General features: G+C 40.4%; 1 protein-coding gene across 1 annotated transcript in view; it reads right to left on the reverse strand.

Moving 5' to 3' along the window:
- PTPRG (protein tyrosine phosphatase receptor type G) overlaps positions 1-25,811 on the reverse strand; it is a 415,686-nt gene that overhangs the window by 125,524 nt on the left and 264,351 nt on the right. The window contains exon 5 of the mRNA XM_074151513.1: positions 14,981-15,076. Coding sequence (XP_074007614.1) covers positions 14,981-15,076 — 96 coding nt within the window. The remainder of the gene's footprint in view (positions 1-14,980; positions 15,077-25,811) is intronic.

The following is a 25,811-nucleotide window of genomic DNA, read 5'->3' on the forward strand; positions in this document are numbered from 1 at the left end:
ATCTATGGAGGGGGTTTTCAAGCTCCGTCTCTGGTCAGGAAAGCCTCCTCCTACACAGGATATAACTTCAAAATTGCCAGAATCTAAAAATCTCAGGGAACGGTACAAGAGAAGAAATAAAATGCAACTGAATACTATCTAAAACAAAACTTAAAACATGGTTAGAACAAAAGGTTCTCTTTGAACAAGTCTAGTCTGACCCAGAGCAGTGAAGATGCTTCCTGCAGGTGGGTGCACACAGGAATGTCTCAGGAAGAGTCTTCCATCTCCTCTCCTCTCTTCTCACACGCTCTCTGAATCTGCTTGCCAGAGAACCTGCCTATTAATTTGAGGTGTTTACTTCCTTCTTTTTAACCTCTTCTGTTCACACCCCAGCACTTTAACTCCTGGGTGTCCACAGATACTCCCGGGTGTCCACGTACACTGGTTATGATCCCATCACCAGTGCTGTGGTCAGTCAGCTGGACCATCCGGGCTCCTGGCATGTGCTTTGCCATGACCCCAGCTTTGGTATCCACTGCTAGAAAAGTTTCTTATCTCTCTTCTCAAAACCTGGCAGGCTACATGGCACCACTCTCATATGACCACCTGCGACTGACACCACAACCTGTGTTAGGCTTTCCCCTGCCAAAAGCTTGGGCTGGTATGGAGAGAGCTAAAAAGCCAATGCTCTGTAAGGGCAATCCTCAGAGGGTTGGCACAGAGGGGCACGTTCACTGTCAGGTTGCACAGGCAATTCTCCCCAAAATGCCTGAGACCCAGCACAGTTTGAATTCCAGCCCAGCTGTAACATGCATACGAGGAGCACTGATAGCTGCTGGGAGGATGAGAACGTTTCCAGCGCTAATGGCAGCAAGTACCAACGCTTGAAAGCTTGATGCTGTAGCATCCCATGTTCTCTGCAGACTGGCCTGTAATCCCAGCACACTGGTAAGAAACACCTGCATTTTCAGCTCTATGTGCAGATTTAAGGGGGGCAGCAAACATTTTGATATATGGCATGATAAGGAAGGCATAAAGCATCTTCTCTTTTTAGGGGTAAAACACCAGTTATATGCCTCAGCTGCAATGCAAGCTGTAATGAAGGAAGAAAGAGAGTATTTCCTAAATTGTAGGCATAGGCTGGGCACTTACAAGATAAATGCAGCATTAAAAAAAATTGCTTCTGACACAAGAACAGCTGACGGAGATAATCTCCATAGCTCAGCATGAATTTATATAGCCTTTCAGCAACTCTATTAGACAGGTGTGGTAGCAGCCAGCTGTACTGTACCGCACGCACAGACCACGTTTCTCTAACACCCGAGTGCCCATATGGCCCTGCAGCACACCGAGGTGGTGCCACCTGCCCGGGCATCACCCCCCTCTCCCACCACCATCTGTCCACAGAGAGGTATCCGTATCGACCTGAGGGGGAGTGCGGAGCAGGGCGAGAGAACGAGCGAGTTCAGACTCAAAAACGACAGATGTTTCCATCCACAACACAGGGACCACCAAACAGCTCTACCTAGAGAGGTTCAAAAGCCAGCTTTACTTCTGGCCTTTAATTCTCGGTCCAAGTTATGAGAAGAGATAAGTCTAGCCATAAGGCGGGGTGGGCCGCTTGCTATTAGAGAAGGTAAGCTTATTAGCTGAAATATAATAAATCTCTGTAGATATCTGGAGCAGCAGAAGGCAACAGTTCACTTAGCCATATCACTGGTAATGAGTTGGCAAGAGGAGAGCATTCCAAAACGTTAACCTAAGGTTTAATTTGACTGGTATGCACTTTGGGAGAGTACTTAACAAGACTGGTTCACCCGAGATGGGGGACTATCTGTCTGCTCATGTCTTGCACGAAATGCAGCAGGATATAAAAGCACGTGTTTCCAGCAGTTTAGAATACAAAATGCAGGAAAAAAAAAAAAAAAATCTTTGAAAAGTGATTGATGTAGTCTAATCATGTTTCACACAAGAGCATTTCAAATTATGTTAGATGTTTTTATAGGATCTAAATATGATAAAGAAGGTTTGCCAGGTGGCAAGGTAGGCAGGGAGGAGGAAGGAGTAAGGAAATAATTTTATGTTGACTGCTTCTAATACACAAGCATGTGCATAATGCCATACAAACCACAGATAAAGTACACACAAAAAAATTACTAGCTTAGCTGTTAGGGTTATGGAGCTTTGCTTTCTAATCAACGCTTACTCATATAGCTGTTTTTAAATATTGATCTGGTAGCATGATCCTGAGGGAAAATAAATATCAAAAGGGGTGATTTAATTCAATCATCCTGATTCCTGCATAACACGATCCTATTTCTTCAAAAACTCAGAAAGCAGTAAATTAAGTGAAGCTTACTGATCAGCTAATATATTTACAGCCTTAAAATAACACGAGACACACTATAAAATACACTGAGATCCAAAGTTAATCTCTTTTAGCAATATTCTTGCAGCAAGTAAAGATGAATTTTACGCTGAAAAAAAATCCATTTTATCAGGAGCAAGACTGAGCTTTCTAATAACCAAGCTACTTTCTAATGTGGTACATCATTTTACTTATAAAGAACAGTTTGCCAAATCTCCAGTTAGGCTTCATTTGATACAGTACAGATGTTGCAAAACCAATACCTTCTTTCAGAAGGTCTCTTTACTCTTGATAATGACTACATTACAATGCATTTTTGATGCGCGGAAACAGTCAGCAACTAAATGCTTTTCTGATGGTATCAGCCAGGCAGCTTTTCTGTGGCTTCTCAGTGCTCCCAGAGCTGGGAAACAGTTGCAAACACCGTAAGCTCATAGGAAAAAATCCTACTCCATCTTGCAAGCCTCTGAAAACTCACTCTTCAGAAGTGCTGTGAACAGATTTAAGCAATCTTTATTTAACACATATTTCAATTTTCAGCATGGAATAAGATGGTGATTGGCACTCTTGACTCTCATCTATCTCCAGTAGAGATCAATGTGCGTAAAAGCACATCCCAGCTTCTTTGCTGGTTTTGTTCTGGGTACTCTGATACAACCACACCTGAAGTTAAAACAAAGGGAGGTTTAATATTACTCAGACTGGGACCATTTAGCTCATTTCAGACTTATCCCCTCAGTTGGATTAGTGTGCTTTTCAGTGAATCTCAGATACAGAAGATAAGTCTGAAAGCTACTAAAATTATGCTGTGAAAGGGTTCCCAGGTTTACACACCCTCATCTCCACCCTATGAACTTGAAGATTTCTGATTTAGATTCACAGGAGGTAAAACATCAGATACAAGGATTGCTCTGGGCAAGCCGCCATCTCGGCTGCAGAATTATTTTGGGGGGTGATATGCCATCAGCATTATCAGTTAAGCCATCAGCCATACATACAAATGTCTGCCTCTGTATAAAGACATAAAGAAAGGGACCAGACCAGACTCTGATTTACTTTCCTTGCCTTTCTTTGACCCCTGAAAGAAAACCACTGGCTCAGAAAACCCTCAATAATCATCCCTCCCACAGTTGTCCTGCAGCACAGAAACTACAGATGACAAAAACCAGCAACAACACGACCCTCCGGCAGTAACCCCTAACACTGGATTTACAGTAATTTAGGATAGATTATAATTAAATTACTGAGGGATACTTTCCTGCATATTTGCTCTGCATCATGTATAATGTTTAGGAATTATACAGGAAGCCACACATATCATTGGTAATAACTGGGGTTGGTGCTGCATGGACACGCCAACCTGACACCAATCCACGCTGTCCCCAAAAGGGTGGGTGGCGCCCTCCGCTCCCACCACTCCTCTTCCCTCCCTGGCACGCATCCATGCTTTGACACCACATAGATCTGGGAAAAAACATACTGACATTTCAGCTGGACCTGCTCTGTGCTAAGGATGGACCGGGTGGGCAGCGCCGAGGAAGGCAGAAACAGGATGACTACGTAACCACCGCACCGATTGTACAAAAATGACATGTTCCATTTATTTGTACAACGCGAGCCCTAAGTGATTCTTACGTCTCACAGCAACCTATTAACAAAAAGAGACTTTGTGAATGGAGTATCTGGGTAAACATTTCAAACAAATACATAAATTATGCATAGTCAGTATACTTTTTCTACCTTAGGGATCAAGCTGAAACGAGACTAAAGAATTATGTTTTATTTGTATTAAAAATGTATTAGCTGCTGTCCGAGAAGGTTTTCCAGAACATTTGGTATGCTACCCAGGAAATTCTGTCTGAAGCTTGCATTGTTTATTATTGCCAATACCAGGAGAAACTTGGCACTGTTATATCTGAGAACTACAGTAATAATTCTTCAGGCAGAACAGCTTAAATTTAATAAGAATAACTTTTTCATCTGAGCCAGAAGATCTAAAGGCAAAGGAAGCCCCAATTTTGCCCATCTATTTTATATATTCAGACTTTACAACCAATCTCTCCTTTATGACACAAAGTGAAAGTAGGCAATCATTTATGAATAGATCCTGTGCTCACCTTCACTTAAAATGTGCCATAACACTAACTGGTAACCAGAGACATATGAAGACTCTACAGTTTCATGGAAGATACAGAGGATGAAAACAAGTGTAATTTTTCTAAGGGGTACACAAATCCTGCACAAAATCCTGCAGAACTGGGCAACATGGACTGGTGAGCTGTAGTTTCTCGACTGAAATGTTAGATTTCTCCATCTAGGTCCCATGAATGTAAACCACATGTAATATACCTGATTAGTCCTCCGAGAGACACATGAGGTATGAGTCCTGGATGGCTAGAGAGGATGATTTTTGTAGAAAAAGAAATCAAGTTAATTTTTAAAAAGAGGTAGGCAGACAGACATAAAAAAAAATAAAAATCTTCCTGGAATCCAGGCTGGATGTTTGACAACAGGGAGAAAACAGGGACTTATCAGAGGCAGCTGCTGTGTTTGGGAGAGAGGAGAAAGAAAAGACGAATGTACAGCTTTACATCTCCTCTGATTCTGTAACTAAAACCAATTCTAGCAAAACTCTCTGAAGACTCGGATAGCAAAAAATAGATGCTTTATTTCCAGCGTCTCTCTCTCTCTCTCTTTTTCTTAAACAAAAAAGGTCAAGTCAAAATGCAGCAGATTTGGAACATGTAAGAAGGAAGGGGATGAAGCAATCGTTGCTAACACGGAGAGGAGAAAAGGTACTTGCAGCAAAGAAAACAAGCCATCTTCAATGGCTTCTCAGTGCTCAAAGACACAAAGAGAGACTCTACAAGGGGCTGTTGTCCCTTCCTTAGAGCAGACAACTGGTGAGTGAAGGCTGGGGGTCCCCCCACTTTGAGCCAGCTCTCATGGCATCCAGCTCTAGGTCCGCTTTGTGGTGTTTGACAAAGTGACAGTGATGCATCAACAAAGCACACTACAGAGTAAAATGCAAAAAACATTACTTTAGTCAGGGAACTAATTTGTTTTTTAGTCTAATGGTTATAATCAGCAGACTTCCTGAGTATCAATCTTCCTGAACCACAGAGGGGGTGAGATTATAGACTGACAACTGTAATTTTTACATATTAGACATCTAAGTGTCATTTTCAGGAGTCTGGTAATGAAAACTCCACAAGATATTTAAAGATTTTTACAGCGTGGCTACAAAAATGATTATTTTTTTTTTTAAAGACGGGATATTTTAAAATCACAGAGAAGTAAATTACTGTGTTCAAGATGCTGACACTAGACATGATAAATATTCCTAAACTGACTCCACTTTTGAACATTAAGGGTGAGAGGAGGGAAAGGGAGGCAAAAGAATACACAAATGCATGCTGATCATAGGGCAAGTTATTCAAATAAAAACACTAAGATATAAGGGGACAATTACGAGAAATAAGGCTAACAAATTGGTATGTAATTTAATGAAGCAAGTTAATAATGGCATCCCACTTGGGATTAATTGTAATACATTAATCAATTAAGAAGCATTGGGAAGGCAAAAAAGCTGCAAGTCAAAAGCATTTATAATACTGTAAACTGAAAGATAGTCATCCTGACATTCAAATGAATATTAAACTCGAAGGGCGCAGAGATCTATTCTCTGTGCAATGCACACAACCAGCTCTCATTAATGGCTATGACAGATAGCTCAAGGTATTGAGGAGAGACCCCATAAAATATACAGAGAGTGTTTTTCAAACTTTTCAAACTCCTAGCATCAATAATTATGATGTTTCCATTAAATAAAGCAGAGCAAAAGAATATGATTTATCACAAAAAGCAAAAGTCACCTGAGGACCCATCACCATTGTTGGCCACCCTCCTTTTTACTGCATCCAAACCAGAGAAGCAATAGTGCAAGTTAAAAGTTACGATCTCAGACTTTGCAGTTAAGAAAGCATTTACAGTGCATTTGGGGAAAAAAAAAAAAAAAAGAAAAAAGATCTAATTTTTACCTTCAGTTTGGGTTTTTTCAGGCACTTTGGAAGTTGCATTTTGTTAGATATATATGAGATTATAACCAAAATAAAGTAAAAGACTCTCTGTGCATTCTGGTATTTCGCTCTGCGCTGTAATAAGAACCGCATGACACCGCTTTCTGTACAGCCCCTATCCTTTAAAACTCAACCTCACAAAAAGGCTTTAATTGAAAGTATTGCATTTTGGAGGTCATCTGACAAAATCAGGCTCTTCCGCCTTACTGGAAAAATACCATGAACGAGCTCATAGAGCTGAAGAGAAGAAGGGAAAGGAAGACGATTGCCTGGGCACTGAGGAAGATAAGTGCACATAAGGTAGATTATCTTTCTACGCTGCACAGTCAGCCTGTGGATAGAAAAGTTTCAACACAGCAGGTTGCAGCCATCATGATCTAGAGACTGCAAATGCCTCTTGGCAGAACACAGGCAAGCAGAAGCGGAACGATGTGTTTGCTTCCAAGAACGATCTGTTTCAGCCGCCCTGTCAGTCTGTCTGCCTCCAAATCCAGCCCCGCTTTCGCTCACGCCTTTGTACCTCGCTCCTCCAAGCACACTCGCTGGGGGTGCTCAGGCTGCTGTGAGAACACCTCTGCTCCGAGCAGCCCTAGATTCAGCCACGTGGGCTCTTGCTCATGGACGAGCCATGACAAACGTGCAGCCGTGTGAACGAGAAAGCTTGAACCCACGGTACCCTGCAAATCAAGAGAAACTTTGCTCGTGTTTGTGTGGGATTTGAAGCGAGGATTAACCAGGAGCAGAGGGTTCTGCACAGTGACCCCAGCAGCAAAGGTGTGTATCGGTGCTGTTGTCAATGGACAGAAAATTTGGAGCGCTGAAGATTATCTGGTAAAAAAACCCCACGGGTAAAAGGGCCAGTGTTTCTTCAGCGCAATTCAGCTCACTAACAAAGTCCTCATTTCTTGAGCCCAGCAGCATGTGAGTGATGAACATCACTGGGCTCGCAGCCCTGACCCCTTCCCGGCTCCCTGTGCTCCCCAAAGCGCTCCCAGCTTGTGCTCGGTGAAGTCCCAGAGCTCACCCCAGCAGCCTGATGCTTCCTTACCTCCTCCTCTGCCCTGCTGCAAGCAATGATCTTCAAGAAAAGGATGCAGCTCTGCCCATCTCACAGCAGCATCTCACTCCACAGCTAAAAACCTTCTGAAGTTTCTCTATTAAACTCAAGACTTCATTAGGAATTGTTTGCTTAGTACTCTCAGCCTACTCATTTATGTACTAAAATAAAGGATGAAGTACCTTATTATAAGAAATCTTTATTTTTTAAAAAAATCTCTGCAGTAAACAGAGAAAATTTTACTATTAAACAACATCTGAAACATGACCATTCTGGGAAAAGATATGGATCAGACTAAAGTTAAATTCTCATCGTTAAGCACTTGAAACTCAATAAGCACCAAAATTGAAACTATATATATATATATTTTACTCACAGAGCTATTCCCCATCTGTTCTCCCCTTTCTTTCTTCTTTTACATAAAATATTCAAAAATATTCCTATTTCCCAAAGAAACTTTCAACAGAAGTTGAAATAAAAATCTGAATTTTGGGCTTAGTTTAAAAAAAAAAATTACGTTTTCTTCAATGGAAAGGTAGGATATATTTTTCAGAAACAGACATTTGCATTAACTTCTGTCTTCTACCCAAAATCGACTTCCAATCAAAAGGGTTTCAGGGCAGGTTATTTTGATCGACATGAACACTTATTGTTAGGCACCCAAACTTGCATGTTTCAGCTAAAGAGACCACCTTTGGAGGCTGTTCAGTGCCATTCACACACTGAACTCAACTCAAATCTAACAGACTTTAAGAAACTCTCATCATTTTATATTTAAATTCTCTGTGATGCAAAATCACTTTTGTTTTTTGATAATTTTATCTCCATCTTTTTACTGGAAAACTAGGAGAATCTTTTTCTGCTCCAGAGATGCTTCATATTACTGTACATCATTACATGTATTGTACAAGGTGTCTCTCGGAAAAAAATATACTCCGAGTGCTGTACTGACCACATCTACCTACTATGACTTGTCTTTATATGCCAGGGTAGCTACTTTGTACCTCCAGATTATTCTTCAACCATTTAAAGGCCCTCGTACTGCTTTTACTCATAACAACTCATGGTTTTAAACAGTTGTGACAATTTCAAAATGCTAGGAAACTGAACTAAGTGAGTTAGAAAACATTTCAAATTGTTGTGCTTGTCTTCTGTTACATAGAGAGTTACGAGGACATAGGCATACCCTTTGACAAATACAAATCATACTTTCCAAAGGGATTAAATGAGTAGCTTTAGCCTGCATGCGTTTTCATGTTATGAAGATAATAAAAAAATACCTGTACTAATTACTAAATAATACTGCTAATCAATAATAACAGTTTTATTATTCATGAGCTACTATTAATAGAACATCACAGGTTTTAATGTAACCATTAAAAGAATTAATACTGTAATTTAATTTTAAGGTCTTTACATGTATCTGAAGTCTATTAAAATAAATGAAAAGACTCTCAATGACTCTGGATTATGCCCTGCATGTTAATGATGCTACATGTTATTTGAACTACTGCAAATCACCTTTAAGATATTGCCTAAACACTGAAGCACTGATTATGCTTCATGTAGGTGGATATAATGTTTCAGGAAAAGTGCACACCTCCCTCTCTATTCTCATTTTAAAATCAACCTAGTTTTGCACAGACTTTCAAAAAGCATTAAAGTAAGGGAGAGGTGGAATTAGGGAATTGCCAGGAATTGAGATGGGGACATGGGAACCTGGTCCCCTACCAGATACGGTTCTCTCAACAGCTACTGTATTTTAAGCACTTACTCACTGAATTTATTTGGTTATGATGGCAAATGCATAAAACAATGAAAGAAAAGAAGAGGGAAGAAAAAGGCTTCTAGGGAAGTGAAAAGCTGAATTCTGCTACTTGAGAAATATACATTGAAAAAAGCATTTTTGTGTCAAATATTCAATGGCTTTGATGGTGTTCCACCAATTTATTCTGTGTTTAGCTCATTTAGGTCCCTGCGAAAAGTGAGTTATTGATGGCCTTCACAAAGCACACCAAGAACTACTACCCAAAAATCTTACAAAAAAGCAAGCTCATAATTACTATTTGTTTTACTGAAGAACAAATCTCTGCATACATGAGTCAGTAGTAAATATAAAGATACTCACACACAAATAACACACACATAGATCTAAAAGTGCTACACAGTATTTTTTTCAACATGTTAGTACTTTCAAAATGTTAGTATTGGAAAAGAAAATTAAGAATGGCATCCCAGTAAAAGACCTGTAAAACCCTTGATTTTTATCCCATCTACTTTTGAAAATACTGTTAGTTGCATATTTCCTGCCAAGTACTTAATTACCCTTAAAAATCTAGCCCTGCCCTCCTAAAGCTCTTGAGTGATCGAGGTATCGACATCACTCATCATTATGAAGATAATCTTAATGATGAAAGCATTGCTAAAAGTTATTTTAAAATTCATTTTTACTTTAACTTCTTTAGAGATGATTTGTTTGAGTACCTGAGATACAGTAACTAATCACTGATGGTTTTCTTTGCAAATAATAAAATAGATTTATATGCCCTCCCTGTAGGAGCAAGAATTCCATCACCTCCTTCTGAATTTCTGAGCTATCGAATATTTGATGAGTGCTTAGGGAATCAGTATTGTGTCTTTTCACAGCAGTAATCAACGAATGAAGTATTCTCTGCCGTAATGAATCTACCGCAGGCCCAAAAGATGAATATTTCAAATGCAAAAGCAATATGTTTGTTTTGAACACATTTAAGTTTGGCTTTAATAAAGCAAGTAGTGAAGTGTGCAATGAATTATATTGTTAGATGGTTAAAACAGAGCCGTGCAATATGTCTGAATGCATTTAATCCAAGTAACTACTCATTTTAAATGCGACTTGTAAATATGTATTACATGTATATATATGAACGGATGACTCGGGAACCAGTGAGAGATCTGAGCCTTCCCTTCCACTCCTGGCTTGCCTCAAAACCGGCTCAGCCTGACAATTAACAGAGGCCCGGAGCCAGAATATCATTAAGTACAAGTTGAACCTTATGCAGGCTGAAATTAAACACGTGCACCAACTATTCCAGTTCGGATCATTTAAACTGAGGCTGAAGTGCCCTGGCTGGACTGGGACCTGTGACGTGCTCCAGCAGATCGGCAGGTCTCACCGCGCAGCCACAGGCAACTGTTAATTGGTCCCCAAAGCAGACGGGTGTCCCCCCCCCACCGTGTCACTGTTCCTGGAAATCCAGAAGCCTTCACTGCAGACGAAGAGGATACTGTTGGCGGGAGGTAATGGGTATGTGAAGTGAAACAGCTTCCACTAGCACTAGTTTCACTTTGAGAAACACCAAGTAACCCCAATACTGACAGGAATGGTCATATTGTTTTCTCCTGAAAAATGTGTCAGGAGGCAAAGAGAAATCATTGGCATGACCTCATTTGTCTCCAGAAGACTCAGATTTTTGCTAGAATAACTAGTGAGTTCTCTTCAACAACAAAAAACCAAGACCTTTTTGACTCACATTGCTGTTTAATACTCTGATCCCCTCTCCCTCCTGAAACATACTGCCTTTTTTTCCACAGACATTCCCACTTTAAGCCATTTTTCCCACTGATAATCCCACCCACAGTGAAGCATGTTTATGGGCTTTAATAACATTATACCTGACACCAGCAGGCTGGAGTTCCCTTCTCCCCTTTTTCCAGCTGAATAGCTTTTAAAATCATCTGAACTGAAAAGATCAGAGGTTCCTAAGTCACTTTGCTTCTCTATTACACTCACCGCGGCCTCAATGAGGACAACGGGGGAACTTGAAGGAAACATCACAGCAGGGTGCAACTTTTTGTTTGTTTGCTGTTTGGTTTTTACAAAGCCAGACACCTTATTCTGCCCCAAATACACAGCTACAGAAGAGAAGCCTGCAGGAATTTTCAGCAGCCCTCCCCTGTACGATGCTTGTCCCCAGCACGGCGCCTGAAGCAATGCTACGGTCAGAAAAGGGACCAAGTATCGTGGGACCCTTTTCCTCAACATACCAGCTCACTTTACAACTTTTCTCCAATGCAAAAAATCAGCTTTCAGAGCCCAGCTAGAGATTTCAGGCAGCTCATCTCATTTGCAAATTAAGAATACCCGCTACAGAGTTCCCACAGTGCTATTTTATGCGAGACCCTCTGAGCGTCTATCTGCAACAAAATAGAGAGATGAGCAATTAATAGCAGTTTGTATATGCCATAATTGTTTCCTGATTTCAACTCGTAATTTTTTTTTATTTTATTTGTCAGGTCAACTGACCTGCAGCGTGCAAACAGAAATAGAATTCATCAACAGACTTTACAATGAAAGCCATGAGAAAAGCATAGATTTAATTAGCAATTACAAAAAAGTTCCAAGTACTTTAATTATCCAAGTTCAGAACCAATGTACTTTACCTGGAAATTGCCCCTGAAACAGTGAATTCAATAAGGAAAATTCTTATATAGTTCAAGTTAAATTATTTAAAAAGGAGGAAAGAGGGTTCTTAATTATTTAATGTTTCACCAATAATTATATAGTTCAGTATAATATTCACTCACTGGAGAACCTGATTTCCAAAGGAACATTTGTGAACATCAGTCAAACAAAAAACACCTGCCAGACTATAAATTCAGTCAGTGCAGTACACATTCATTCCAACACAGCATTAACGCATTAGCAACAATCCAAGTCTTGACTTAATGGCAAATCTATCCAATAATTTCTGTGTTAAAATATTTACATAGAAAAGCATGCACAATTCAGTTTTCTAATGTATTTGTGAAAAACAGTATGACCTCTACTGCTACATTTTTTTAAAGCTGTGTTCTAGATAAATGAGTTAGAGATGGGACTACAGCTCTGGAAAGTAGCGAACTATAAAATTAGTACTTGAATAGTCAAAGCTGCCAACAAAAATGTGGCCATGGACATCTTAGGGACATTTCATTCAAAAGTTATTAAGAATCAGTTTTAAAAGACAGCTTTTAAATTAGTTGCATGAAATACTAGCCACGGTAAGCTTATCCGCACGGTGCCCTGGGGAGCAAGGCAAAAGGAAAAACCAACTATTTCTTAATCAAACTCTCTGCAAAGGTTTTTCCAAGCCGTGGTTCACCAGCTCCAGCACATGACACGCAGCTGAAGGAACTTAACTGGCACCTTGGTCAAACACAGTATGGATCTGCAAAGGATTATCACCACCAATTAATAACCTCATGTACAAAAACTCAAGCTCTAAGGGACGAACTCCGGAAAACCCTCATGATGGCCAAAATAGCAGCTGCCACACTGAAGTCCTTTGAGTTTAGTTAACAGGAGCCAGAATTCAGCACGTGCCCTTCCAGAATGGGGACTTGGGGCCCTACAAATCTTCCTCAGCATCTTTCCATCTCAGAGCTGAGCTATCCAGAAGGAAGACCTGATACACACAGACATGTAACGGCACGCCACGGATTTATCATTTCAACCCAAAGGCAAGGAAAAAACCACCAAAAAAAAGAAAATTATTTCCTTGCAGCCACAAAACAGGTTGTCCCTGGGTCATTTTGCCAAAGAATTATCTTACCCCCAACTCTCTGGAAGAGATCAGAGGGTGTTTATCAGTAATGGCTTCAGATTTCATGGCTCCTGGAGCAGAGGAGCCCAGCTGCACCATCATCCAGACTTTACAGCCTAATGTCCTGCGGCCTGCAGGGCTAGAAATGATGAAAAGTATAGATTTCTGCTTCCCTGAGGGGATCGCAACACTCAGTTGTGGTCTTAAAGAGCCTGAGGTCTCTTACAATCAAAGATAGTTTTTTTTTTTTAACAGCATTACAGACTATTTTAGGTTATTTTTAGTGAGTTTAATGGCTCCCTCGGAATTGTGCAGAGTGGGACTTGCTGTAAGTGCAGCACCTGGCTTTGCAGGTGGGGAATACAAAACACAGTCCCACTACAATTTTAAGATCCTCTAAAAACAGGGTTTATGGAATAAATGTCACATACGGACTAGGAAATGGTGCGACATGAGGCAGTGTGTTTCACATGGCTTATGTGAAACAGGGTAATTTAGCAATTAAGTTCCAGACGCACGATGCCACAACGTGTCCTGCACACCACGGCATAACACACGCTCCTTCTGACATGGCACACGCACAGAATGCGCAGCTCTTCACTGCCGTGTAAATCAAGTAACAGCGCCTTTGGTTGTTCTGTTTCTAAACTTCTGTCTTGTAAGGCCAAATTCAATTTGCCCAATGCTTCCCACAGCACATCAAGATTAAGAAGTCTGGGGAATCATCCTGCTATGCCACTGTAAATTATCATAGCTCCACCAACTTTACCCTAACATGAAACGCCACGGAAGTGCTCAGAATTCAGCAGTGATGAATTTAACATGCTGACTTCCACTAGCCTGATGTCAGCAGAGTTACAGCAATTTATGCAATACAAGGATCTGTCCTTTTCTCCTTATCAAAGCATTTGATCAAAATCAGTGACATGGAAAAAGACAACCCTACTTAATTTGAGCAGCAGAGTCAGGCTTGTCACTCTAACATCATAAGAAAGAGGGAGGTATTTACATATGGGTACTTGCATATTCTTTTTTATCTGGCTTCACAAAGATAACAGTAAGATCATTTTCTTCCACAGTAAAAGCTAGTGTGAAACCTCATGGAGGACCACCATTTTCCCTTGCTCTTCCCTCCCCACTTCCCTCTCCTTTGAAAAAGCAACACCTTGAGATACTTCAAAGTCTTCATTAGCCACTTCTCTGCTTGTGACAGCGCGGTGGTATGGAGTTGCTCCAACCCGCTCTGTTCAATTCACCCTCGAGTCAAAGGAAAAACTCCATTTCTGATGCAATATGACAAAAAGCCCACATTGCTGCACATTGCTGCCACGTGGCTTGACCCGCCAGCCATGGCAAGCAGCAGTCTCTACCTTGCACCGCAGTTCTCGAGCGTGTCAAACCAACAAATGAGCTACAGAGCAGTCACGCTCTTGAGGATGCATTTTAAAAAAAGGGGATGCATAAATTCACTCATTCGGAAACCTGATCTGTTCAAGAACTTGTTACTATGACAATTTAGAAGAAGCTGCTACAGAAAAGATTGATGAAACTCATTGATTAATTTTCTCTCAAGCTACGTTTGAATTTTAAGTTTTTCTCTAAACAGAACCAGTTCGTGTCGGTTTGTTAGTATTCCAGGAACCCCAGCAACGTGCTTCAGCAGTGAAGGAAGTTCCATGATAAATGTGTTCTCCAATCTGCATCTGTAAGGTAGCTATAAAATCAGAACAATTCATGCAAAATTTTTCATTACGTTTCTAAATATACTTATTTACATTTTAAATCACACTTAGACAATATGAAATATCTTTCACTTAGACAGGTGGGAACAAGAAAACAGATGCATCCATTAAGCTTGAAACAATTCAATGAATTAAATAGTACTTGGTGAATGTTTTGGTTTATGGATATAGCCCTTGTTTAAACTTACTTGGAAAAACACGGCCATGGCTCCTACTACCCTGTTTTCTAGAACTGCTGTTCCAAAACTGTCAAAGTCATCAGGATTGTAGAAGTAAATCTGCATCTGTAAAAATTAAAAACAACAACAAAATCACATTAGTGTTGATTCATACGGCTTTCAAATGAGGTAATGCATACACGTCGTACGTAAACCCAGTGTTATGAACCTGAGATAAAGGAATTCTGCCGAACAATATTGTTTAACTAGCATCTTGATTAATAGCATGACTGCCCTACTGGGACAGTAACCAGGGAACAGAGTCAATGCAATGCATTTTAATAACAAACCCAAGGATAAAAAGTATGGCCGGTCTGTTTAGATGGTAAACTTCGTGCTTTCTGCCAGGATCTCTTCATTTCTTTGCTCGTTGCAGGCTCAGCTCCTGCTCTGCTAAATGTGCTAAACATATTTATCTCAAAAACCGTAGAGAATTTTTGAAAAGCATTTCACCGTTTAGAGTTATTCCTTTACTCCTAAAGCAATTTGTAAGATAAAAGTCTGTCTCTGTAGCAATGCATTTTTATGAGCCTCTGATATCCAGAACTATCAGTTAGGGTCAGCCTTCTCCCTGACTTCAGTTAAATCGCAGGACTTTTATTTCCAAAGAGTTAGTACTCGGCAAAAAGCGTGAGGCAAAACCAGATATTTTGATGTCATTTTAGGACGAATAATAAATATCAATAATTAGGCAAACCCAAAGTGAAAGCAGGTGAGAACAACGATTACCCCAAAGCAGTAAATGTCTGAGTTACACAAATACGGGAGGACAGAGAAATAGCTGCTTTCATACACTTTGCTGTTGGACAATCCCGCTTTACTCCACACACATGCCACGAATAAGGGCAACTCACAGAGGCCCATGGGCACTAGTGCTCTTAATTTCCTCTATAGTTCTTGTTCCATTTACTGCATTAGCTGAGCCCCCACTTCTGCCAGCCCTCCTAACACCCTGCTGCTTCTCCAGCAGTTCTTCAACCTCTCTGTCCCCAAAGAAGCCCCCAGTGTCAGCCCGTCTGTATCAGCCTTGACTTGCTCCAACGGATTTGGTTTACATCCAAACTGTGCAACGCTCCCTTCTCAACATTACACCATGAAGGTGTGTACATTTTCATAGAATAAATTCAGTATTAGTGACATTTGTTGTATGCGTGCTCTATACATGACAAATTAAAAACATGTGCCTGATGGTAACGGCCAAGCACAAGAACTGGACTTTGCAGTGGTTGCTCTTGGTGCCAGTGAGGGATCTTCCCAGATGGATTCCACAATCCAGCACTGGCATGTCTGTGGGGTCAACACTACTGCAGGACAGTTAGCTAACACGTGTGTTCACTCATGCACATTGACTCCACAAAAAAATCAGTTCCTGGCTATGAAACAGGAATGGACCCATCCGGCTTCTCTGCCACTAGCCTCTTGCCTGAACCTGCATGTTCACTCCTGCTTCTCTGCTGCCCATTACCTGACATATTCAGGCTTTTCACAACGTTACTGCGTGATAAGAAACAGCCACCCAGTACATAGTCAAACGGAGCTGTAAGGTCTAACTGAGGCTGTCCATGCCTCCTGACACACTGTCGGTCTGACCATCGCTCCCTCCTGCTAGTCCGTCCGTAGGCAAATGCTCTGCTGGCACCCATAACTTGTCTGGGGCTGTTTGGGTTTCCCAAGATCGTGCTGCATGACAAACCCTACTGGATTCACAAATGCAAGTATTTTTCCAATATTCTGAAATTTTGTATATTGCCAGATGAGATGATACTCTTTTATCTTGCTCAGATATGTTCCTACTCATATTTATTGATTCCCAGGCTCCTGACTGTATATATTTGCTGTAATGTATAATACTGGCAAAGTACCTATACATCTAATAAAACACCACCATATAGAGAAAATGCCAAGATGAAGATCAGTCTCTTCAGAGGTAGAGGTATTTTTTTCAGCAGGAGGATAAAATAAGACCACACTCCAAATGGCTCACAAAAAATGAAAAAATTGTCTGGCACTCACTCTAGCTTCATAAAATTTGAAAGCAATTTTCTTCCCCTATTTTGGCCTTCCTATTCCCAGTGTATTCACAGAACATACAGAGATGCTGGCAATGTCTCACAAAGTTGGTGGTGCCTCCAGGTCCTGACAACTCGTGCTTTGAACAAATGTAGACCGAGGTACAGCCATTCATTGATGTAGAAATTAGAAACAGTTTGTTTCAGGTAGAATTGCTTAAACTTCAATTCAGCCAGCACAGACAAAGCTCACAAAACACTCACAAATTACTTTTTACTCCCCTTCAAAATGAAGCCTAAAATTAGGTATACGTTATATAAAACATTTCACTATATAGTCCTCATAGGAGTTTATGAAGAAAAGTATCACTGAGTGAGTTCAGCATATGCCAAAATCATTTTGGATCAATTTTGCTCACGGCATTTTAAGGAAATTAATTTTTACAATACACTTTTGGATAGCAGTGCAAAGGGCTTTGGTAAAAAAGTGCTTAATTCAGATCCCTCGTCTCAGCAGTGCAATTTCACAGACTAATCAGGAACCACACTCTGCCTTGATTACCATACACATTGAAACATTTTCCCACTGCTCCCTGGTGTTTTTCCAGAGAGCGTGGTTCCTCTCTCTGCATCCATCAAGTCAAGGGGAACTGTCTTGTATGAAAAATTATCGTCATCTGTCATACAGTAGCTTCCTTATGTGTTCATACAGCTAGAAGGAACATTTTAGGAGCAGAATCTCCCAGGAGTTGCTATTATATAATTTACACACACATAAACTGCAAAAACAATGTTAAGACGATGGTAAAGTTACATCCCCAAAGCTGCATGGTTCAGGCTGATCATAAAACCACACCTGGACACCGCTGAGCATTAGTATTATGACAATTTTCTAATTACGTGATCACATATTGTTCTCTTCCATAATACAGTCTCATCTGTTTCCCTGCAATTTACAACAAAATGTAAATGTATGTAAAGTATTTTTGTTCTTTTACACATGATATACATAACCCTGAATGCATTTATCAGTAGATATTTATTTTAATATTTTCAATGGATGGCATAATGTTCTTTATGTACAAATCAGGAATAAGACAGTTAACCATAAAATTAATTTCACCGCATACTTAAGTGGCCTAAACATGCCAGAAAATTTTCATTATTACTCCTTATTATATAATTAGTATATACAATATATGGTGCATTTTGCATATAAATGACTTCTACTGTCTCTGCCTGGTACGTACAAAGCAGTCGTACAGAATGCAACAAAGGGGCATTTAAGCTAAAGAAAATTTGGATCTTATTATGACATGTTATTTGTGAAATGCAGAATGGAGCATCATCCAAGCTTGCACATCCAACATGAACTGTGGCACTGCCTGACTTCAGCACCATAAACCATCATTTTCTTGTACATTGTTGCATGTGATTTCACAACAGCTTCTATTTTGCAAAATTTAAAAAATACATATATTTTTAAAGGCTCTGAATCCCTTAGCAATGGGAAAGCCTGAAATATCCTTTGTAGTTTCTATAGTGTGATACTGTCTGCAGTCGGAATGCTCGGCTCCACACACGCCTGCTGAGAATGCTCCAAATAGCCATCCTGGTGGCATAGGTCCCAGAGGGCATAAGAATCCTGTTCTCTAGGGCACAATATACTACATTTATAAGTCGTTCACCTGTAGCCCCGTTACAACTAACAAGGCCGGGAAAGGCTTACACGGACTTCCTTAATCTCGGATGTGCACCACAGCAGTATGCTTGCATGTGCCTTGTAGACATCTATTATAAAAAAAAAACCAAACCAACACATAGTGTCCAAGCAACTTGAAATTTTCAGTATTTTGATAAGGCTAAGCTAGAACAAACCGTCCCCAGCAACACAACGGCACTTTCTCGCAGGAAGACTCTCCATCCTAAAATGCTACCAACAACTACTGCAGCTACAGAGCTTTATCGAGGCAGGGAGAGGGCAAGAGTCTGCTTTTAATGGAAAAACGTTATGCTTTGACACTCTTCACACTCTAAAACAGTAGAACTGTTTTCACTCAAACTTGAGAGAGCTTTGTTGTACAGCACAGATTAAGCCTGAAAAAATCTCACTGAAAGCGAAAATCTTCAGAATGTTACAAGTGCCTTAAAACAGAGGATTAGAGAGAAAACCCTCACTCTGCCATAACCCAGGAGATAATTGCTAGTCACCCTGGAAAACCATGTCACGTTTTCCAGTCTCTTCTGTCCAGGAAGCTTCAGTGCCCAACCACTACAGTTTCCAAGCACTCCAGGCCTTTTTCCAGCTGACAACACTTACACAAATGAATACACCACACACATCCAACACCTAAGGAACTCCCCAGCTTGGAGCATCTTTGCCTCCATGCTCCTACCACCTACACCACCCTCCACCATGCCATCGGGCAGGCAATCCCCTCTTCCTTGGGGTCAACCTACTCTCTGCAGAGACACCTTTCTTCAACCGCATTCTTCCAATCTCTACAGAAGTCTGGTGTTCTCCAGAGCTGGCAAAATGTCAGGCCCTGCTCCGTGCTTAAGAGATTTTGACTGAAAACTAGGCTACCACCACGCTGATCTTGTAAGGACAGGCTGTCCAAAACGTGCGTGTGTATTACTGAGAAATACTGCCCACCAGAGATCAGTTGTGATTTCATTAAGTACAATTGCTGCTGAATGACTAAACCCTCTTTATGAAATGTCACTGGCTTGCAAAAACTGAGCCTGATTCAAGTGAATGACTTCTCCCTGCCACAAATAAAAGGCTCCAGCTCTCTGCTTGGATGCTCCTCCTCTGCTTGGCAAGACAGACATCCAGACAGAAATCACCATTCCTGCACATGACATCTTTTTGCTCTTATTACCCCACTACAAAGACAGAAAGTTTACATCCAATACAGACTATCACGGCTAAACTCCTTCAGCACTTATGAGAGAAAAGCCACAATGAGCATTTGATAGATCCCAGAAGATGTAAGCGAGTTCAAAGCAATTCTAAGAGACTGGAAACCAAGCAAGTACATTTTCCACAGACAGATGCCAAGTATTTTAAAAATAAATAATTGAGACTTTTAAATTGGACTGCTATCACCCTGTGCAACCTCCTACAGCAGATTTCTCTCTAGATTAAAAAATGAACAAAGGCTCATTGTGCTTTCACAGATGTGGAGTACAGAATATTCAATAGTATCAGGAATTCTGGTGGAAGGGAAAAGATCATCAGAATTAGCTTTCTGCTCATTTCCTTCCAGCAATCCAAGGACTACCATGCAATTTAAAGCTAAAAAAAAAAAAAAAAAAAGAGGTTAAAAAAAAAGAAAGGTTTTATAGGCCAGCCAATTTTTTGATGAATCGGGCAGCAAGATGCAGAGGCAACAGATATGTGGTTTATTATGTACTGCTTTAGAGACTGAGAGTATTTTCAAAGGAGCAAAACACACAGGCGTCGCAGGTAGACTGCAAATCTTTGCAGAGTGGTGAAACAAAAATTCTGAAATGTTTGCTTTAAACGATGGAGTTAATCACTGAACATACTAATTCTTAATTAGTACCTTTGCTGCTTATATTGTAAGAAGAAATTATTCTCAGACACTTTTACAGCTGGATTTGAAACCTCTCGCACAAAACCAAATTCTGTGCTAAGATTATGAATCATACATGATTTTTCTTAATTGAAAGCCCGTATGTAACTTACTTCTGCTTTAAAATATGTGCATAGATTTCTAGTAAACTGGATGATGTGATCCATTTGGCTGGAATAAAAATTTTCTACAGACATAATGTAATCTTCACTGCAGCACTGAAAATTCAGAATAACTGTCCTGCAGTCTGTGTGTTTACTGGAGTGTGAGATGTACACGGGGACAATGAAGTCTGATGTTTGACTCCTCATTATATTCTCTTTAAAAAACCCATGAAACTTATCATTTATAACATATTCTAAATCTGCTTAGAAAAGGCAAGGGGGAAGAGCGAATCGTGATGTTTTCCAGTTCTCCTACTAGAGCTTGATGTAATAACACAGAGTATACTGCATTCTTTTTAAAAGATAAAGTTGAACAGGAGCAGATAATGGCATGTTTTTCCTGCCTAGTCTATTATTCATCAGTGAAATTTTAACTATAGTTAGGCAGGTACAGAGATGTATTTTGAATGTCATAACTTAGTATTTCACAGTGCCTAAAAGCGTGCTGGGTAAATTGCAAAACAAAGAGTCAGACAGAGTCTTCGCCCTAAAGTAATCGCAACCTGATAATGAATACAATGCTGGGCTGAAACAAATGGAAGGGGTTGAAACAACAGGAAGAGCAAAGATCATACAAATGATATAAAAGAATTTAACTCAATTTAGACATTCGCATGCCTCAGAAGTATGGTAAATTTCCCTTTAATCTTTTTTAATAGTAAGCATTAATTATTGCTTTGTTGTCTACAAACAACGCAGTGGGTGTAGCTATGTTATAAGCGGAGACTGAGCGATTTCATAGTCATTTTCAACCTGAAAGTTGGCAGTTGTTGCACGTTCTGCCCCTAACTCTGAACAGCATTTAAACCTGTCAGTGGTCCAGTAACAGCCCAGTAGGAACAGCGAGGCAACACGATGCTCATAGGATTGCCCTGGGCTTCAATGTGTTGCTGGATCGCAGCCATATCACTCAGTATCTTGAGTGTTAAGCCCTGAACGTTACGAGAGAAGTACCCTGGCAAGCCAGAAACTTCCCTTATTTCTACTGCCAGAAATAAATGCCCCTTAGGCCCGCTCCCATCCCCAACAAGAAAATCCATCTCATGTATGTACACTGAGTCATTACACAATGAAGGCATATTTGATGCTAAAAAGCTGTATGTTGCATTCATTTGTATTTCCATAATATGAAAATAACGGTTTCAGTGTTTATGCTTTCCATAACATGAAACTTTCTTGCAATTGCTTTGTACTCCAAGTAACAGCCATATGATTCACCATGAAATGAAGTCTGGAAAATCGTTTTGGATAAATGGAACTATAAATTCAATAGAATTTCCATGACAACATAGATTGCAACACTCCGCCACAAGTAAAATGTTATAAATCATTCAAAATCAACAAAAAATCAGCAGTAAGTCTTCTCTTTCACAACACACAAGACCCTTGAATTACAGAGCTGTGGTTATTACCTCCCCATGCAGTGCCTCTCATTTCTGACCCTCTTGTTACAAATGTTGTTTTATATCTGACCTCCTTCCAAACACAGGAAATTATAATACTAACACTTTAATACTAGGATGTAAACAAGAATTGAAGCATAATGAGCAGGAGGCTTTTTTGAACCTTTCCTCCTTTTCTTATCTTCTAAAAACGTTTAAATATCTTCATTCTGTGGTAATTATACCTGTGTATCCAGATACATCACAGCATCTTGTTAGACTCACAAATTTAGGAGGCTCTTTTTCTGGAAACGTGGGTGGTAAGTGTACAATAGGGTGCTCAGTCAGCTCATAAAAAGGATGAGAACCACATGTCCAAGGGATGGAAGAGATCCAAGGAGAGGAGGAGGTAAAAATAAAAAAAGGATAAAAGATTACACCAAACAGTATTGCTTATTCATACTCCTCCATCAGAGGGTTCTTGACATACTGTATTTCACTTAAAGTCCAAGGATCTGGAATGAAGTCATTCCAGGAGGACCTTCACTGCAATTTAAAAATCACTGTGGCTGCTGCCATCGAGTCTGTGAGAAAAACCTTGAAAATGCAAATCTCCTTCCCTCCTGAAAAGATTAAGAAGCCCATAAAACCAAACGAGAGACTCAGTATTCTGATTTTTGGGTAAAAGTAGGAGTATTCCTTATGAATTGGGTCTTTTGGTAACTTGAGAAGAAGCAACAACCTACTAGTCCTTGTATTGCAAAGTCCTGGAACTCTCTAGTTCCCAGACTACTACTTCTGCTGTCTTGCAGAAATCACTGCCAATTTCTGGGCGTCGTTTCCTCATGTGTAAACTATGTTTATTAGCCATCCCTCCTTTAACTGGATGTTTTTTGAAGAAAATTATGAAAGATTGGGAATAAATGGGAAGAATGACAAGCAATTGAAAAACTACCATTTGGAGTGGTGTTGGCGAAAAAACTTTGGAATTGCTGTTCATTTGCTTAATATTGCAATAAGTAAGAGTCACACAAGTACCTCGTGGAGACAGTGTATGGCCTCTTAACAGTGGTAGCCACTTCCAAACAGCTCATAACTGACATAGAGCCGATGTCAGGAGTTCAGGGAAGATGCTTACTGCAAGGCACCGCATCCACATACCCCTGCGGGCATCTTCCCAGGCTCCTGGAGGTCAGCTGGGGTCTTTCACTGGTCTTCAGCTCCACTACCAGACTCTGACTCTGCCAGAGACTTTTTGATTTATTGATCGAGTAGTTCTGAGTCTCACCCACAGCGGCTTTGTCTAATCGTGGCATATTCCAAACAAGAGAGCAAGCCCATGCGTGTGGGAACACACAACGCTGAGGCTCCTATTTCAGCGAGAGACAAACTTTGCTTTCTAAAACTGTCCAAACAGAAAAATTAGAAGCAATACTTAGCTGCTGGCAGGGGTGAAAAACTGAAACAGGCAATTTAGGAAGTGGCTAAGCACCAAATGCCACAGCAACTAAAAACAAGTCAGATGGACTGACTGTATGCACAGAATAGCTCTGAACTCAACCCAAAAGTGACTGTTGTCGTCTTCATCTGTTTCCTATGGTCTTCCCACAAGAACTAAACTACTGAAGAAAGAGTTTTAAACTTCAAAATACCCAAACTGTCCTTACTTCAGCTTGTCTTTCAAGAATCCATTTACTTTTTTAAACATCAAGAAGTGCTGCCAGAATGGAAAGAACTGCTGGGATTTCCCAGCAAAAACACTCCAGTGCTCTTCAGGGAAAAGAAAGGAGCTGCACTTTAAAATTAAACCCTACAAAAGCACACTTTTCCTAGCATGTGTGATTAATACAATTTCATATACCATTCACTTTAAAGATGCACTAGCACAAGTATTCATTCCTCTGAGAGCTCACATCTTAGCGCAAATTATTCTTTTTGTACTGTGGAATTCAGAACGTCCTGTGTGGTTTATTTGTTTTTTCTTTGTGGTGGGTTGTTTTTGGTTTTTGTTTTTAAAATGGGAGAAGGCGAGCTCTTCTATGAGGTCTAATGATCTTCAAAATGCCTCAGAACAAATTTTGAGATATTTATAGTTTTGTTGCATCTCTGGATTCAAAGCCATGCAGCAGATGGGGCACATTTTCAGAAGCATTTTGCTGGGCGAAAGGCCATTCTTATCTCTGAGGGGATGTGAAATCCTCTGGGCTGTACACTTCCAGAGTTATTTTTATTTATGAACTGTGAAGTATATGGGCAATTACAGCAGAACCAGCCCATGAGAAGAGCTTACTTCGAGGGCTTCATAACAGAGGGCAAAAATAATACGGGCTTTCCCATATATTGCAGAATACACATCTATCTAAGGCAGCATCATAATCCCAAAGATAAAGCGAGCAGGGTGCTCAGCATCAGAGGTCTCAGTAGCACCTTGGAGATTACTGGAGGAAGGTGGGACAGCACTAGTTCTGCCACTTGACTTCCCGCTTGAACACAAAAGGGATTTTTCCAATGCAACTGCTTAATGTGGGTGTTTTACTTCAAGTTTCTCAAAAGGGCTTAATATGCAAGGAGCAAGCACACGATATCCTTTCTAAAACTCACGATCTCTCATAAGTACCTCAAATTGAAATCCTTCCCCATCATGGGGTGCCTACTCAAATTCCCCAGTCTCTTAGAAAACCTTGCATGTAATATTTCTGTACTGTGTCTCTTATTTTCTAGCTTGCTTTCCCTTATCCTCTGACTTTTACTGGAATAGAAAGTGAAGTCTGCACACATCTGAAGTGCGATGTTGAGAAATTTGTAAACTTCTTGTCTTAGTGACTTTTGTGTAGACACACAGACAGCAGCTGAATACACCACCTTAATGGCACCAGCTTGTTAAGGACATGATTCTGTATTAACACTAACAAATCAAAAAGAATTGGACTTCAGCACAGCAAGAAGCAAAACATTCAAGTAAGCAGCAAAACTGACGGAAAGGTTAAGGTGCTAGAAATTGTGCAGCCTTTTTAAAGCTAAAAACTTGTCCACTGTCACATCTTCAAACCCATTTGCAAACACATTCTGTAATGGTTCTTTGCTAAATGTCAAAGTTATCCTTCCATGCCTATGAAGCAGAAACACAAATCTAACTCTCACCCCCTCCCACGCTGGTACCTGTCTGCAGATGCCGTGTCCAGACTCCCCTGGTGCATCTGACTCTGCCGCTCGCTCGTGGCATCACCTTATAGAATGTGAATAAAACAACCTCTCAGCTTTAACACCTCCAATTTTTTTAAGGGCCCCTTGATGTTGAAATTAAAGCATGTTGAACTTCTTTGGACTCCTGATGAACACAACAGTGCTACCAGATTGGTATTTGAGTCCAAATTTGACAGACTTTGGTTCAGTACCGTTTTCAGTGTACACTCCTCGTGGGAGGCATGCACAGTTGTGTCCCTGCTCAGCCAGGCTCTGTGCCAGCTTCGTCCCTTCCCTCTACTCTGCATTTTAATAATAGAAACGAGTCTCAAGCCAGAGAGTCACATTTCCACCCTGGCTCACACCTGTGTATTTCTGAAAGCACCTCTTCTGCCTCAGCACCTCACATTGACACAACTCACCTGGGTAATGGGCACCATCTAAGTTCTGGTTTTCCGTAT

This window comes from Numenius arquata, chromosome 8, assembly GCF_964106895.1.
Source record: "Numenius arquata chromosome 8, bNumArq3.hap1.1, whole genome shotgun sequence".
NCBI lineage: Eukaryota > Metazoa > Chordata > Aves > Charadriiformes > Scolopacidae > Numenius > Numenius arquata.